Genomic DNA, 19,325 nt, shown 5'->3' on the forward strand with positions numbered 1-19,325 from the left:
TGCTACGGGTTCGGATAGATCCGGCGAGCTCGGGCCCCACTCCCTGCACAACACGCCAAATACGCATAACCTTCATGCCCATGCTTTACCATCTATCCCAACAAGGAGATGTTTATCGGCGAGGGCGAACTCGTGATTTAATGAAAATGAGAAATTATTATATTAAATAATCATGTTTACTTAATTTCTGTGGGTTTACTATAAGCAGGCTGCTGTTGTTGGGTTATATGACTATACGCAATGCAAGTATCCTGAGCATGTGATCTTCTGCAGTGCCCAAGCTTACAAAACAGACACTTCTACCACTGTAATAACTAGTCCCGTCCGAATCGGTACATAAAATCACAGACATCGTGTTAGAACAGTTTAACTCAGACGTCGTTTAGAAAACTAGTCCAAACTTTTCCGAATTGGGCTTTTGACTGTTTTGAGTGGTTAAAAGAATTGAGAACTTGCATGCAGGACAGATTTGTTGAAGTAAATAACCCCAAAACATCAAGTCAAGTCATGTCAACTTTATTTATATAGTGCTTTTTACCATTTTCATTGTTACAAAGCAGCTGTACAAGAAAACGTATTGAGATTCAGATTCAGACACACCCACACACAAATCACTCCACACAACAAGCACAAACACACACAGACACACATACAAACGCGCACACAGACAGACAAGCAGACACAAACACACACGCACAGGGGCCATCACCTTGAACCACATATCCAAGATAAGAAGAGAGAAACACAGGTCAAATATTAAACCGACTATACATCATATTAGCAGTGATAATTAAATAAAACTTTTAAAATTCTCGAAAAAAATGATTTTGTGTGGTCTGGGCATGAACTGCATCCTGCCCACTCTGGTAACCTTGGAACAATGAGACTGGCTGAGGTTAGAGTACTTTTCTGCACTCTTTGATGCAACAAATGCATCAGTTGTTATTGGAAGTGTTCCTGGTTCTGGTTGATCTAACTGACCGGACGCCTGAGAGCGTAGTGCACCTGAAGGGCTGTGAGCACAACTGGAGTCACATGTGCAAAACTCTAACTACAGTCTGCACAGCAGCAGTTCATGTGGACCAAACTCTAGTTCGGTTTTCATAGCTTGAACACAGTTTTCAAAACTCTACAAACTTATCCCACGACTTTAACCACAACCTGCACATCACTGTGGATTTACAGCACTTTGTTCAAATGCTAACACACTGGTGTCAAAACTGTGAACCACACATTCAAAACAGAATAGATTTCAGCCTTGTGCCTTTCAAACACTGCTGGTTGCAATTTCAGCGAAAGGCTAAGCAGGTGTCTTGTTTTAGATTTGTGAGTGAACACACACACACATGTAGCGCCCCCTCTGGTCTCAGGTGTACCAACCTATAGAACAAAAAGGGACAAGATCCCTGGTTCTTTCCCGGTGTCTCTCGACGTTATGTTATAATTAAATAGGATGACTCCTTAACTGTACACTGCTTTTCTCCTTACCTTTATATTGTAGTGCTGCGAAACCTCAGAAACTAAGCATTAATATTTGAATTGAGTTGTTCAACTAAATCATATGAAACAGGTTTTATAACTGTAAAATAATACAATATTTATTAATAAAATATAAAACAATAAAATAGATCGTACCAATGAAGGAAAGAAACTAAATTCACTCAGAAAAATAAATAAAATAAATTCTGCACAGGCCTCCTTTAACTGAGCTTATGTACTTCTGTAAGCAAACAAATGCGTCAAAAAAACGTTCATATTACAGTTTTTTACGATTGCTAAACGACAGTGAGCACAACTGGAGTCACATGTGCATACCATGTAAACCTTTGGCATTTCAATATCATTTATCTGAAACAAACGGATTGTGGGCCCACTCATACACACTCTCACTCAGTTCACAAACCCCTCCCCCCGATGCAGGCCTGGAACGTTGCTCGGGTACGTGGAGGCCAAATAAAAACACAACTGGCCGCTTCGCTTGTTTTGCTTTTAAGCACAAAATTAAAACACACAAACAGTACCTTAGATCCTGACGTTTTCAGAGGCTTTCGTATCTGTTAGCAACCTGACATGTGCGACGCCGATCAGACAGCCGTCACCACGCCATCCCGCCCCCATGAGTATACTTTACATATGAATTACAACTCTATCTTTGGAGTCCACACATATTTTAGTACGCCTGACACCAAAAGGGGAATCTGAACTAGAAAGGCAAAGTTCAATCTTTGAGGAATTGGGTAGGTGAATGACTATTCCTCTATGCACCACAGTAATGGGTCTTTCACTGGGCTGACCTAGCGCATCATAGCTTAGTTTAGACATAGGTTTTGGCTGCCTCTTAGGACGAGGTTCCTCTGCCTCAACTTCAGAGTCTGACACACTCTCTGAGCTACTCTTTTCCCTCTAAGACACCTCTGTGAAGTCCTCCATCTGGTTCCACTCCTCTCTAAAATCCTCTTGTCCAAAGGATTCCCTTTCATCTTCTCCAGCATGTTGAGATTCACTGTCCGTGTGAACAGCTACTTCACTCTTTTCAGCCTAAGTGCGCTTTGGAGATCAGGAATTAACGGAGTCCATTTTTTAGGCCAGTTTGCAGAACAACTTCCATAGCTCTCTTCATTACTCTCTGAGGAATGTTCAGCTGTGTCCTTGACATCCTGCAATCTAAGATCTCTTGACAACTTTGACTTTCTGCCCTCTCCAGAGTTGGCCAATGGACTTTGCTGGACTTTTTGTTTCTTGTCTGGTTTAGACATCCGCACCAGTTCTCCAATCGGCAAGAGATGATCCCGGTGCATTGTTTTGATTTTACCTTTCCTATCCTCAGGTCTGAGCTTGTACACAGGTAGATTAGCAAGCTTCTCTAACACAATGAATGGGGACGAATTCCATCTGTCTTCCAACTTATGTTTCCCAGAGAAAGCCAGATTTTGAATTAAAACCCGGTCTCCCGTCTCTATGCCTTGAAATATTACCTTTTTGTGTTAGCGACGTTTGTTCCTCTGGTGATTCTTCAGTGCTGACTCAGAAGCAAGTTGGTAGGCATTCTGAAGATCGTTTTTCAGGGTTTCGACATATTTTTAGTACGTCTGAGCTTCTTTCTCCCCAGAAACAGTCCCGAAGCACACATCGATTGGCAGACGTGCTTCTCTCCCAAACAAGAGAAAGTAGGCCGAGTATCCTGTGGCCTCATTTTTAGTGCAATTGTACGCATGCACCAACCTGCTGATGTGCTGACTCCACTTGTGCTTTTCTGCAGCTTCCAGGGTTCCTAGCATGGAGAGCAGTGTCTGGTTCAAACGTTCAGGCTGCGGATCTCCTTGCGGGTGGTAAGGTGTCGTTCTTGATTTTTTAATCCCAAGCATACCCAACAGTTCTTTAATCAGCTTGCTCTCGAAGTCTCTCCCCTGATCCAAGTGTATACGGGCTGGCAATCCGTAATACACAAAGAACTTCTCCCAGAGGACCTTTGCAATGGTTGACGCTTTTTGATCTTTAGTTGCGTAGGCTTGAGCATAACGGATGAAATGGTCAGTGACAACCAAGACATTAGTGGCTCCTCTGAAATCTGGCTCTACCGATAAGAAATCAATGCACACCAATTCCAATGGTCCACTACTAGTGATATTGTTTAAAGGCGAACACTTTCGAGGTGATGTCTTTCTAGCAATGCATCTACTACAGGCTTTCACATATGTTTCAATCACTGACGTCATCCGAGGCCAGTAGAATCTATCATTCAGCAACTCTGTGGTCCGCTCAATGCCCAGGTGTCCATTTTCATCATGTAAAGACTGCAGTACCTGTTGGTGGAACTGTTCAGGTAAAACAAGTTGTTGTTTTTTCTCACCACCAGGACTATTGGATACCCTGTACAGCAGCTTATTCTGAATGACCAGCTTTGATCCTTGTCTTTGCAGTAGACCCAGCTGAGTGTTGGAAGAGTGACTCAACATATGCATCTTTCCATGTTCCAATGCAAACTTTACTGGTCCCACGACTAGATCCTTATCTTGGGCGATCTTCAGCTCGGCCTGTGTAAGTTGCTTTAAATGTCCCAACTCAAGCTGTGCAAGACAAGTGTAAGCAGGTGGAACAGTCGCTGACTCAGGGCCTAACTGATCAATCAGTCTTGTAGACGTTTCTGTAGTTTGATGACCCACCACCATTTGACAGATAGCTTTTACTCCAGGCTGAGGTATTTCTGTCCACTCACACCTAGGCTCCTCATCAAGTGGGTAACGAGATAACACATCAGCATCTACATTACGACGTCCTGGCTTGTACTGCAAACTAAAGTCATAAGTGGCCAATGCCGCCAACCAACGATGTCCAGTTGCATTTAACTTAGCTGTTGTGAGGACATACGTGAGTGGGTTGTTGTCAGTTCTCACGACGAATTTCACACCATAGAGATAGTCATGAAATGTATCTACCACCGCCCACTTTCACCGCCAAGAATTCAAGTTGATGAGTAGGGTATCTTTCCTCTGTTGTGCTCAGTCTTCTACTTGCATATGCTACTGGTCGGAGCCCTTCAGGATACTCTTGATTCAATACCGCTCCCAAACCATTCCCACTTGCATCAATGTGTAGAATGTGCCCTCTCTCGAAACGGTCTTGAGTCACTCAGACGGATTTTATGCTTCGTGTCCTTGGTTAATCCCACATCCCATTCTTCAAGGGAGAACACATTTCCTCTTTCAGAAAGCTTTTGGCGAAGACGATCTTCCAACTCCGTTGGAATAGATGACTTTATGAAATCAAAAAGCTTTGGGTCAATTCTCTTTGGTTCTTTGTGTGTATCAGCCACTGCTGTATCCATATCTGTGGGGAACACATGAGCTATAACTGTTCCAGCGGGTATGGTTATCTCTCTGGCGGTTTCATCCTTAATTAGCACTTTGCACTTGTTCTCATTTACAGCTGAAAAGGGAAACACAACAGGAGGAATGAACAATCCCACTGGCAGCACGTCATCTGGAACGGTTTCTAAAATAAAGATGTCTTTCTCCAGTGGTGTTTCTGACTCCACTTCACAGACTGTACACATTTCACCTTTCGATGGAATCTTGCATGGACCTGGACCCATCCACTTTACCTCTCCACTAGGTATGTCAATGGTCTTCCCATCTGTAGTTTTCCGAGGCATCTCAAACTCAAGATTGTCAAACTGAATTCTCAACGTGCGTGCAATCTCTGTCTCATGACCAGACGTACAATGTTGAAGCAAACGCTGGAAAAATCTTGCATTGGTCCCTATGATCACAGGCACTTGTTCGGGACCTTCAGGTTCAGGACACACCAACGCAAGGATTTGCACAGTCTCTTCCATTCCCATCACCGAAGCAGGAAAAGACACGTCTATAAGCACATATCCTGTGTAAGGGTAACTGGCATTGCTGAGGCCCCAAATAGACAAACCTGAAAGTGGCTGAATTGGCACAAAGGACAGGTTTTTGGAATACCATGACTCAAATTATAGGGACCTGAGATCCACTATCTAGCAAGGCTTGACTGGATTGTCCATTGACTTTCACAGGGATGGTCAGAGATGGACCCACTAACCCACTTGGAATTTTACTCTTCTCCTGCACAGTTGCCTGACTTTCTCGGGAGAAACTGATCTTGTCACCAATAGTGTTTCTACCATCCTGATCTGTTTTCTCAGCTTTTGCCTTTTGAAGTGACAGCACAAGTTTCTGTATTACTAGACTATGGTTTTCAGGAGCTTTGCACCTTGGTGGGATGTGTCCATCCTCTCCACATCTGTAACAGAAGTAATCCTCTTTAACTTTTCCTACTCTGGGTTTCACATGGGATTCCTGAGGATCTTGTAATTGAGTGTGTTGGGATGATTGTCTGACACTGAGTGATGTAAGTTGCTCCTCTAGCCTCTGAACCTATTTCTTTAAGGCGAGCACTTCCGGTGAAAGCTCACTCTTCCTCTTGCTCATCACTTCTCTTGACTCTCTTTCAGCTACTGGCACTTTTGAAGGGCTTTCAGCTACCTGCATCCGCAAATCCTGGATCTCAGCCTGTAACTCTCTCACAGCAAAGTTAGTCATCTTCTGTCGTGGCCTGGGGACAGGTTTTGCAGTCGCTCCCAAACTATGTCGGGAGGCTTCACTCTCCTCTTCTTCCCTTATTTCATTTAAAAGAGCAAGGAAATCAGGTGGATCTTCTAGTCTTTCCCGCAATCTCAGCTGAAGTAATAGCAGGTCTGATTCTACAGCTCCTCTGATCAACTGATCCACTCTTGCCTTGTCTGCACTTCCTCTTGACGATAACCCGCCTTTCTTCACCACTTTAGTAAGTGCTTTCTCTAGTTGCATCAGAAAATCAGAGAGAGTTTCCCCAGGATCCTGCCTCAGTAACCTGAATGCAAAGTACAAATCCTCGGCTGACTCTGAAGTTCCAAAAGCACCCTCCAAGGCTTCTAAGTACTTTAAAGAAGTTGCATCAGCGTTGGAGAATCTGACAGCCTTCACTACCTCCAATGCAGAACCCCACAAGCTTTCAATGATACGTCTGCGTTTTTCCTTGTCTGAGCAGTCGCACTCCATAACCATCATCCTGGCTTGATCCATCCAGCTCTCCAAAGCTTCCTCTCCTCCAGGAGTCGGAACGGTTCCTGAAAAGGTTCTTAAACGTCGGTATGCACTGCCATCACTTACTGGTTTAGAGGTCTTTTCCAGCAAGTCGCTCACAGCACGGATTATGGATTCTGGAGTCCCTGACTCTGGGCTAGACGATGAGAACATAGCTCGAAGATCAAGTAGAGACTTTCCTTCTTGTACCAACAAATCTGCTAGTTTCCCTGCAAATCCTGTTTGCTGTGCCTCGTTGCTACAGGCTACAATGATCTTCCAAGGCTTTGCACTCACCTCGGGTCTCAGTTCCGCAGGTAAGCGAGATGGATTAACCTCTTCTTTGCACTCATTGAACACAGACAGTAGACCTGGAGCGGTCCCTTCCTTTTGATCTCGGACTCTCACTCTTCCCAGAACTTTGACTGTTGATTTCTTCAACACGAGCCACGCCCATATCTGTAGACACACCCACAAGTAATACTGCATGTTTTGGAGCAATGGCTTCTTTTTGGCACCAGCTGCTGAGTTCAGCTTGAAAGAAAGAATCCTCAACATCCATTATTCTGTCTTAAGCTTGGTTTTCAAAACAGACGAAAATCTCTCCTGAACAGTGCAACAGCAAAGAATCAATCCCGGACGAGCCCCCACTTATGTAGCGCCCCCTCTGGTCTCAGGTGTACCAACCTATAGAACAAAAAGGTACAAGATCCCTGGTTCTTTCCCGGTGTCTCTCGACGTTATGTTATAATTAAATAGGATGACTCCTTAACTGTACACTGCTTTTCTCCATACCTTTATATTGTAGTGCTGCCAAACCTCAGAAACTAAGCATTAATATTTAAATTGAGTTGTTCAACTAAATCATATGAAACAGGTTTTATAACTGTAAAATAATACAATATTTATTAATAAAATAGAAAACAAGAAAATAGATCGTACCAATGAAGGAAAGAAACTAAATTCACTCAGAAAAATAAATAAAATAAATTCTGCACAGGCCCCCTTTAACTGAGCTTATGTACTTCTGTAAGCAAACAAATGCATCAAAAAAATGTTCACATTAACTTAAACGTGTAACCACTTAGTATGACTGTTTAACAAATAAAGTAATGCGTATTATAACTCACACTGTTATGCACACAGACTACAGTTTCACATTACACATCAACATAGCATGTAAACATTTGGCATTTCAATATCATTTATCTGAAACAAACGGATTGTGGGCCCACTCATACACACTCTCACTCAGTTCACAAACCCCTCCCCCCGATGCAGGCCTGGAACGTTGCTCGGGTACGTGGAGGCCAAATAAAAACACAACTGGCCGCTTCGCTTGTTTTGCTTTTAAGCACAAAATTAAAACTCACAAACAGTACCTCAGATCCTGACATTTTCAGAGGCTTTCGTATCCGTTAGCAACCTGACACGTGCGGCGCCGATCAGACAGCCGTCACCACGCCATCCCGCCGTCTGAGAAACTTTAGCTTCCTAGCTTCGCTAGCTAGAAGATCCCTTTCCTGCTCCGTCACACGCGAACTGGCCGATCAAACAGTCAACGGCAATTGATTTAACTCCCGTCGATATCGTCCACCTCGCTACTGCAACTCGGAAGAACGAGCTAAAGACTGCACAGTAACGCTCAAGCGCAGAATTACAGTTCGTCCGCTTTATGCAGGGAAGACTACTATATATATGTGCAGTCGAGTTGACTAGAACAAAACACAGATACACATTTAAACTGCGGAATCAGAAAACATAGAAACGCATTCTAAATTGGAATCGTCTCAACCGCCATCACACTTCTGAACTTCTCTGCCATCACTTGTCTCCTCCCCCTTACACACCCAAGGCAGGACTTATCACTCAGTTCCCCAATAGCTACATGCCACGTTGAAAACACAAAACAACTATATACATATCTAGCATTGCACATTCGCGAAAACAATATTCTTATTATAAACCACTTTTATGTGAAACAAACAAAATACCAAAAATAAATACTCCTTTTAAAAGGAAATCCAAAGAGGAAATTTAGCACTGGGTCACACACATACATATATACATATATATATATATATATATATATATATATATATATATATATAAGTAGAGCTCAGAAAGACTAATTTCGGAAATGGAACGAGGAAGACAGGTTCGTGATGGGAGAAGGGTGGCAGGGAGAGGGCAGATGCGTGGAGGAAGACACAGAAGACACAGAGCTGTTATTTCAGATGAAATAAGGGCTACACTTATAGACCCTGTCGTGAATCATGGTCTCTCATTGAGAGAGGAAGGGTTGAGGGTGCAACCCAATCTGCAAAGATCCACAATGGCATCTGTAATGCCAATTTTTCATCATACAAACAGCATCCTTACATCATTTACATCCTTACAGTAAATGAAAAAATTTCAGGAATTTATTTTGTATTGCAATTACAGTATAGAATATTTACACAGATATATATTACATTAAGTTTTAATATAGGGGCCTTATAACGGCCACCTTATTATGTCCTAGCGTCAGAGATGAGTTACAGTTTTTTACAATCGCTATGACAGTTTTTTCATTACATTTAACAAGTTTCCTAAACTCTTAACACGGTTAGCACAACATACGTCTTTGTATGCTATACAATTAACACATTTCTTGTTGCTATGACACAAAATGCATACAGTTAACACAAATTTAAAATGCTTGAACTTCTTTTACACACAAGCTCAACCAATAACAAAACAATGTAATTTTACAGCCAAATTTACAAATGCTTTCACACTGTATGTCAGAACAGATAACATCATGTTCTAAACATAACTTATATAGGCTAAAGTCAAAGTGAACAGCTGTTCATATTGTGAATTGAAACACAAATATATTCCCTGTATTTTATTCCATTGCTAATGAGAAAAAGCTTATTGAAGTTATGCAAATATATAAATCACAGCTGATTCCCATCTAGGAAGCACTTAGGTGTTGAGTTTCTTTCAATCGCATGACCATATGTTATAAAAGAAGACTCTTTGGGCTGATCTTGTGTGGAAAAGGAACAATATAGAGCAACACAAAGAGAGAAAGAAAGAAAGAAAATGCCTGCACAAGGGAGAGGAAGACGAGTACCAGGACAAGGGAGAGGAGTGGGGAAAGGGCAAGGGAGCGGAGTGGGGCAAGGGAGAGGAGTGGGGCAAGGGCAAGGGAGAGGAGTGGGGCAAGCGCAAGGGAGAGGAGTGGGGCAAGCGCAAGGGAGAGGAGTGGGGCAAGGTAGAGGAGTAGGGCAAGGTAGAGGGAGGGGAGTTTCGAATGCGTGGTGGCACTCAAAGAAGGACCAGAGCTAGGGTAACTGATCAAATAAGAGCTACTATCATTGATCATGTCATAAACCACGGGCTATCATACAGAGAGGCTGGTGAACGAGTACAGGCAAATCTCAGCCGGGACACAGTGGCATCCATTGTCCGTATTTTCAGAGAAACCAACATGTAGGATGTGCTTCTAGTAAAGTGTAAATAATTTTACCATTTAGTAGAGTGACTCTATGCCTCCGATCTCTAATATGTAACTGTATTTTGTCCCTCTAAGGATTCAACGTCTACCTCCCTCGGGGCAGAGGAAAGCTCCTAAATGAAGAACAGGAACTTGCTATTGTCTACATGGTGATTGCTGAAAATGAAATAAAACTGAAGGACATTCAGTCCAGTGTTGTAGAGGACAACCTTGTCTTTGGGAACATTGCAGCAATCAGCATAAAATCCATTTCTCGGACTCTAGCTAAACACAGAGTCCTAATGAAGTAACTATACGAAGTTCCTTTTGAAAGGAACAGTGAGCGCATCAAAGAACTCCGTCACCAATATGTCCAGGTAAGGTTATGCAATACAGTCATTACTGTACTATACATTGTGTGTTTTGCAGTAAACTACTCTATAAACCTGGAGAACATTAGGACATACAGTAAATATACAGCACAGCATTTACATACACTGTGTAATTACTACACTGTGTAATTACTCAGAGAGTCATGGAGTTGGAGGCCAATCAAGTCCCAAACATAATTGGCAAAAGGGCCACAGTCACCGTGCCGGGCCAGAGAGGAGCCAACATCACCATGTGCGCCGCAATCTCCAACAACGGTGCACTCCTGCATAAATGTGAGATTGGCCCCTACAACACCGACCGCCTTCTCCTGTTTTTAGAAGACCTTCACGAAAGACTGGTGCCAGAGGTAGAAAGGGGACAGGTGGAAGACCACTTGCCAATATATGTGATCACATGGGACAATGTGGCATTCCACCATTCCCGTGCAGGCACAGCCTGGTTTGACGCCCATCCAAGGATGATGTCCCATTTCCTTTCTCCTTACTCCCCTTTCCTCAACCCCATTGAGGAGTTTTTCTTAGCCTGGAGATGGAAGGTTTTTGACCATCGTCCACATGACCAAATGTCCCTCCTGGATGCAGGATTCTTCCCAAGATGCCTTGCCAGAGAATATATCAGGTGTGATGTGGATGAGAACATGTGGCCAAATGCAGAAGACCGAGCAGATTAGAAGATTACTTTTTTTATTATTACAGTTTTTCTCGATTGTTTACACACAAATATTGGTACTTGAGACACAATGACCACAACATGTAACTCATTCACCAACCCCCTGAACCAATTCTGCTAAACTACAAGCACAATTCCTGCTTTACACTCACATTGCAGATCTAAAAGACACTTTTTTCAAAACACTAAACACAATTCTCTGCATTTGGCACAATTTTCGGGCAGAAAAATCTCTTGTTTTCACAAGGAACACACTGCCATTCAAATATCCACACTGACTCATCACATGTGTAAACACCTGTCACAAACGCCTATACCCCTTCTCCAAGCTATGGAAGACACATGTGGAGATAAAGCAGCTGATGCTTTTCATGGCTGGACTGAAAAACATTGCTTGTGATGTGGATGAGGTGCTGTGGCCAGACCCAAAACGAAGAGAAGATGCAGCATAGTTTTTTTACTGTAACTGTATACAGTCAATTCTTCTGTTGTTTTGTATGTACACCACTTTATGTGCAACTTTGCGTTGGTTGGGATGTACACTGTACATTGTTTTTTTTTGGAAAAATAAAATATATTTGTTATTGTGTATTTGTGTGTTCTGACTATAAAATCTATTTTATATATATATATATATATATATACTAAAAACATTTGACAACACAATTATATATGTACTGTCTGTAGTAAGTGTAACACTGAACCATATAAAGAGCAAAGTCATTATGATGAATGGAGAAGTGTTTCCCATTCATCATAGTGTTTTACATAAATCACATCAGTGTTCAACTGGTTCTTATAAATGTTTATTCATATGATGGTTTGTGTGTGTCATTTGAAAACAAAATACCATTTTGAGAAGAAAGAACATTGTTTTGAATGTGAAGTTTCATTTTGCAGGAGAATTGAGGGGTTTTGCCAATTGTGTTTGTGTTTTTTTATTTGTGTGTAGAGTTCTGAGAGTATGAGGCATGCTTTCAGAAAATGTGTGTAAACAATTGAGAAAAACTGTATTATTATTCCGGTGCTTTTTCTGTTTGTATATCTTGCAGTAATGTCCTTTTTCAAATAAAGTCTTTACTGCAGCATTTCTGTCTCTGTATTTTTTTTCATAAACTGTGCATTCTATAAAGCTACACTGAGATGGTCATTCATTTTTGTATTATATTTCTGCAGCAAAAGAAACAAAATGCATGCATTTACTAAACCCAACAAAACTAAAACGTAGAGAGGCTTCAAAAGAAACTACAGTGCAAAACACAATCTATGATCAATACAATAAACTGTCTATTGTATAAGGGCAGACCTGACACATAAAATAATGCAGTTTCTGTAAATTCAGCCGAGGGGTATTGCACAAAAGCAAGATAAGGGATTAAGCTGGGATTTTCCAGTTGTCCTGGCTGAATTTAGCCCTTACTCAGTTGCATGAAGGGTGGCTAAATTAATCTACTTTAAGTTACTATGGAGATTTACACTTTGCAGCTAGCCTGCTCCGGAGCAGGCTAACAACCAGGCTAAAATTAATCCTAGTGATTTATCGGCTAGTTCCTCCCTAAATCCTACTAGATATTAATGTGTTTTAGTCACTTCTAAAATACTAGATATACAATCATTCATATAAGTATGCGTACTGTTATTTTAGTTATTCTTTAAAACTGCTGTTCATTTCACTGCCAGAGGTTTGATGAATATATATATATATATATATATATATATATATATATATATATATTATTCGAGATTTAAAGCGTTTATTGTCATACACCCAGTGAGGAAAGCAGATTTTTTGAGCAATTATTACTTTGCTGTCGCAATGAATGCCAACACAGTACAAAAGAACTATACTATACTATATGAGAAATAGAATGACTATGTATATGCAAGTATAGAGTAGAAATGTACTGTTGAATGAGAAAAAATATCAATATATTATAGCAGTTGATGAGATAATGGAGACAATGGCTCATGAGATAATAATGAGACAATGGCTCATGAAGTTGCAAATGTGGTTTCAATTAAGTCCGTAACGAGGTCAATATGTAGTATATATAGACTAAATATTTGTGTTTCTCCGATTCACAATGGCTTGCCCTTTGTTGAATGATGTAGTTGATGAGGAAGTTTTAATACTCAGACGAGCATTCAGGCATGAAAGAGTCTTCAGAGATAGGGCAGACCCATTGGCCTTTTCAGACCAATATCTGACTGAGAGGTACAGATTCTCAGGTGATGGCATCAGATATTTGTGTAGGCTGCTGGGTCCAAACATACAGCACAGGACAGCACGGAGCCATGCTCTCACTGTCCCACAGATGGTCTGCGTAGCACTGCGATTCTTTGCAAGTGGCATGTTTCTGTATTCTGTCGGTGATGCAGAAAACCTCAATAAAGCCACTATTTGCCGCACAATAAGAAAGGTAAGTCTGGCATTGAAATCTCTTGTGCACATATTTATCACCTTCCCTGGTCACAGAAGATTCATCCACATCAAGGAGGATTTCTACAAGATTGCAGGGAACACGAATAATAACATTACATTAGCACAGTCACAGTATGACACTCATTATTTTGTGTTACAGCGTTTCCTAATGTAATTGGGACAGTGGATTGCACCAATATTCGTATCCAACGCCCCTCAGGGGCACATGAGGGAGATTATGTTAACAGGAAATCCTTCCACAGTGTTAATGTTCAGGTAAGAATGAGTTATGGTTACTGTCAGCTACATAATTATTCTGTGCATTAAATGACCTTAATACGCTATATAATTTTACAGATGATCTGTGATGCTGCCTGCCTTATCACAAATTTAGAGGCAAAGTGGCCTGGCTCAGTCCATGACTCCAGAATCTTTCGGGCCAGTAGAATTTACCAGAGACTCTCTCTAGGTAAGCCACCCCATTTTTTATGCACCTTGAACATCAAGAGTACAGTACATGTAAGAATTATGTTTTGCATTCGCAGGAGAGTTCTCTGGCGTGCTGCTGGGGGACAAAGGCTATGCCTGTGAGACATTTCTGATGACTCCCCTTACAGACCCCCAAACCCCAGCACAGCAAGCTTACAACCATGCCCATGCCAAAACCAGGGCTCGAATTGAAATGACATTCGGCCTCCTGAAATCACTATTTCAGTGCCTGCACCACCTGAGGGTCTCCCCAGACAGAGCATGTGACGTGACTGTTGCCTGCACAGTGCTGCACAATATTGCCAGCCTAAGAAAAGAAAGGGCTCCCAGAGTTGCTTTGGATGTTGATTGGGACAATGGTGCCATATTCCCAGATAACAGAAATGGTAGACTTGTTAGAGAACAATACATTGCAAATTATTTCAGTAAATTTGGTTTTGATTTAGCCCATCTTTTAATAAAGGATAATGTAGGCTATATAACTTTTTCATGTGTACATGCATTTTATTTGGCATCGGTAGCACACACTGTGGTCATCTTCCCAAATTCTAGTTCCACTTCACTGGATCAATAACTAAAGTGTACTTGACATTCATAAAAAAGTTACAAGACCACAATGGTTTTGGAATATTTTTTTTTAATTATTTTGGTGTCATCACTTGTCAGCTATTTTGGTGTCATCACTTGTCAGCTTGGAGCTTTGGAGAGAAAAAATGATGATTATTAATACATTGTGTTACAGTCATGGTTACAGTATGAACTGAAGTCACTTACTTCTCTTTCTAGTTTCTGGATTTCCAGTTCTAGTTTCCTCAGGGTCTTGTGTTTAATTTGCATCTCAAGGTCCATTTCCTGCAGCTTTCTTTTGTTCACATCAATCTTGACTTCTGTCAGCTCGATCTGTTTCTTAAAATGCGTTGTGTAGAGATATCTGACAGTTTGTGAATTCTGTGAACACCTTTTAGTTAGCATAGCAGAATTTTGGTATAATGTAAATTTACTTTAGGCAATACTCACTATGTTTCCAGGCTGCTTATCAGGCTCCCCAATGTCAGGATCCTGTAACAAATTATATTTTCTATTAGTACCACTTCCCTGACTTTTTATCTATTATGAACTTATGAAAAAATGTGTCTATTGCCACAAAATTTACATGATACCTCAAGCCTTCTGGAGTCCAGCGACACGGTCTCATCGTCAGCAGAAGTGCACTCCACTGCTGTAGATGTGGCTTCCCTCTGCCACATTCAATACTTGTAATGATATTTTTGACAGGACATGCAAAGCCTATGATTCAATAAAGAGTACTCACCGGCAAATCTGGTGGCTCCAAAAGTGTAAAGGTGTTACCAGCCACTGCAAGGTAAGGCAAAGTCGCACAGTCCACATAAATGTATATGGATTTCAATATTTTCCATGTGCAGTCTCATGGCAATAATGTACCTTGTATGAAGAGGTCAGTATCCCTTGCTGGACCAGAGTCAGTGGCTGTACCTCCCTGGATCCCTTCAATCACTGGCTTCCCTTTGTTTAAGTCCAGGGCTGGAGGGCCACCCCCCGTACCAGATATATGACTTTTTTTTTATTGCTAAAATCAGACAATAAAATGTCAGCCAACATGTCACCTATGTTCTTTGCAAACAAGTCACTTACCAGCCTGCAAAATATTCTTGTATTTAATCTTGACTTGCTGCTAAGTCCTTTTTTGGCCAGACATGTTTGTTCTTTAAGAGGAATGGATAGATACAAATTATAAAATAGATTAGATGTATAAAAAGAGCAAAAAAAGATTACAAATAGATAAGAGTAAAAAGATTATAGACATAAAAGAAACTAAATAGATCAAATAGATGCCCATAGTGGGTAAGTGTTTGCAATTATTCTTTATGTTAAATGCATGTCCACTGGTCACATTTAAGTATACAATTATTTTTGAAAATGACAAGTAACTCCTTGAATTGTAATTATGAGGGTTTCAGTGGAGCACTGGTTATTTGGACTACTTACGCATTCAATCGGTCCGCTATTGTTTGCCATGCATTCTCTCTTTGTTTTATCACAGCAGCTGTATTGCCTTTTTTACATATTATATGTTTCACTTCTTCATACGTTTCCATAAGAAGCTGTTGCTCATTAGGCGAAAAGTATGCCGCACGGGTTTTGTCCATTTCTGCATCAGTGATTCTTTGATCGATTTCGTGATCTTCTTAAGAATGCCGTGAACGTGCATTTATCCAAACTATATACACATGGCTTGACATATCCGCGCGTTCTCATCCTGGCTCAGCAAACGTGCAACGGATTAAGCCAGGATGCACTGATTAAACTAGGTCAAGCCGCGACTGTTCTATTATCCTAGCTTTCTTAATTCTACTTTTGTGCAATACCCCTCAGATGTTAGTGTTTTTTTTTGTCATTGTGTTATGATTGACTAAATGTTCCTGTTGGAAGAGAACATGTGTTAGTGTTTTGAATAATTATTTGATTTGTAAACATGTTTGCAATGTTTTGTTAGACATAGTGTATTGTGTTAGTGAATTATTGTATTTTGAAAATTTGTTTTGGAGTTTAGTTTACAATGTGTGATTTTGAGCATGAAATTAACTGTTTTGCCAATTGTGTGTTTTAGGTGTGTTGGTGCGTTAAGAGTTTAGGAAACTTGTTAAATGTATTGAAAAAACTGTCATAGCGATTGTAAAAAACTGTAATAATGCTAAGAAGAGGATCTATAATTTCTGGGAGCATCTCTTTCAGTAGATTTGTAGGTATAGAGTCTAGCATGCATGTTGATTATTTCGATGATCTAATGATTTTAGATAGTCATTGTGATCTACAATGGTTCATGGGAGTTTGCTCAACCAATCCACATGTGTTTTGTGGATTTGGAGAAAGCATTCGACTGTGTCCCTCGTGGCATCCTGTGGAGGGTGCTTCGGGAGTATGGGGTCTGTGGTCCTTTACTAAGGGCTGTCAGGTCCCTGTACGGCCGAAGCAGGAGCTTGGTTCGCATTGCCAGCAGAAAGTCGGACTTGTTCCCAGTGCATGTCGGACTCCGGCAGGGCTGCCCTTTGTCACCGGTTCTGTTCGTAATTTTTATGGACAGAATTTCTAGGCGCAGCCAGGGGCCGGAGGGTGTCAGGTTTGAGGATCACACGATCTCGTCTCTGCTATTTGCGGATGATGTTGTCGTGTTGGCCCCTTCAAACCAGGACCTTCAGCATGCACTGGGACGGTTTACAACAGAGTGTGAAGCGGCTGGAATGAAAATCAGTACCTCCAAATCCGAGGCCATGGTCCTCAGTCGGAAAAGGGTGGCTTGCCCACTTCAGGTTGGTGGAGAGTTCCTTCCTCAAGTGGAGGAGTTTAAGTATTTCGGGGTCTTGTGAGTGAGGGAAGGATGGAACGGGAGATTGATAGACGGATCGGTGCAGCTTCTGCAGTAATGCGGTCGATATACCGGTCCGTCGTGGTGAAGAAAGAGCTGAGCCGCAAGGCGAAGCTCTCAATTTACCGGTCAATCTACGTTCCTACTCTCACCTATGGTCATGAGCTTTGGGTCATGACCGAAAGGACAAGATCCCGGATACAGGCGGCGGAAATGAGCTTCCTCCGCAGGGTGGCTGGGCGATCCCTTAGAGATAGGGTGAGAAGCTTGGTCACCCAGGAGGAGCTCGGAGTAGAGCCGCTGCTCCTCCACATCGAGAGGGGTCAGCTGAGGTGGCTTGGGCATCTGTTTCGGATGCCTACTGGACGCCTTCCCCGGAAGGTGTTCCGGGCCCGTCCGACCGGGAGGAGACCCCGGGGAAGACCTAGGACACGCTGGTGGGACTATGTCTCCCGGCTGGCCTGGGAACGCCTCGGTGTCCCCCCGGAAGAGCTGGGGGAAGTGTGTAGGGTGAGGGATGTCTGGGCATCTCTGCTTAGACTGCTGCCCCCACGACCCGGCCCCGGATAAGCGGTAGAAAATGGATGGACGGATTGTGATCTACGGTAGAAAATAATATCAATTTCTCCTTAGGGGTGCTGTAAGTTAGTGGTTTTTTCAGCGGGTTTCACTTCTGGTTGCATAGTTATAATTTTTTCTCTAATATCTTGGATTTTATTTGTGATGTAGTTCATTCATTAATTACTGCTATGCTAATATACAGAATCAGAAGTCGCTGACGATTTATTTGTTGTTAATTTAGCCACTGTTGGTTGTGCTGGTTTTCTTCTATTAGTGATGAAAAGTAGGCGGATCTAGAAGTTTTTAAGGCTTTCCTGTATTTTGAATACTACGAAATACCTTCTTGCCGCTTTCTTTAGACCCTGAGTCTGTTCATTATACCACGGTTTTGGGCTGCCATTTTTAATCTTCTTTAAGCGCAGAGGAGCAACTGTGTCAAGTGTTCTCTATTTTCAATGGTAAAGTCAAGATCTTCAACGTTATTACTCATGCTAGAGATTTGAGACAATTCAGGCAGATTATCAAGAAATGCACCTTTGGTAGTTTAAGTTATTGTTCTAACATATTTGTTACAAGGAGTTTGATTTGCAGCAATAGGCCAGTGAAGCTAGCATGATACCAGTTAATGATCCCGAAATGTCTTCGCTCTGCTGAAGGATTTTAACGTCATCCAAATTTATACTGTAAGACAGTATTCCAGTTTTTTACAGACGCTAGGACACATTTCTCAATACTTCGGTCACTTTTGCAAAGCTCTTCACACAGTGAGCACAACAGAAGTCTATGTGGGTTAAACTGAGGATCAAATATCATTGCTTTGGCACAAAATGCATTCAATGACAACATCTCTCAAATTTCATGAATTATTTTCTCACTCAGACACAACAACTGCCAAAACTCTTTGTACAGCTGATTCTCATTGTAGATGAACATCTAAATAGGTGTTAGTCTTTCAATTTCATTACAAAAGGAGAAACTGCTGAATAGTTTTGTATTGTGATGTAAACATGGACCCAGCCAGAAATAGATAAGTGGCTGAAAGAGGAAGAAGATTGCCAGGGATGGATCAGGCATGCCAGAAGATTCTTTCCTAGGTGTATTGCCCTAGATGACAGAAGATGTGATGTGGATGAGAACCTCTGGCCAAATGGTGAAGACCGATTAGATTAGCATTACTGTACTATTGTATCAGTATCAGTGGATGGTGTGTATACAAATTCTTGTATTTTGGAATTACTCCAAAATAAAAATAAAAATAAATAAACGACATAAAATATTGACGACTACAGCATCATGTCTGATTCATTCCAGTAACATATATTGCAGTGAATA

The 19,325-nt window shown here is 41.5% G+C and overlaps 1 protein-coding gene across 1 annotated transcript; it reads right to left on the minus strand.

The window, feature by feature from the left end:
• Window positions 1–5,903: 5,903 nt before the first annotated feature.
• On the minus strand, window positions 5,904–7,148 carry LOC306902977 (paraneoplastic antigen Ma1 homolog; the record flags this gene model as incomplete). Its single annotated transcript, XM_079471897.1, has 1 exon — window positions 5,904–7,148. One exon carries the CDS (start codon window positions 7,146–7,148, stop codon window positions 5,904–5,906), a length of 1,245 nt encoding a protein of 414 aa, XP_079328023.1.
• Between the last annotated feature and the right edge of the window lie 12,177 nt (window positions 7,149–19,325).

The sequence above is a fragment of the Barbatula barbatula genome (assembly GCF_947034865.1).
Source record: "Barbatula barbatula genome assembly, chromosome: 13".
In the NCBI taxonomy this organism is placed as follows: domain Eukaryota; kingdom Metazoa; phylum Chordata; class Actinopteri; order Cypriniformes; family Nemacheilidae; genus Barbatula; species Barbatula barbatula.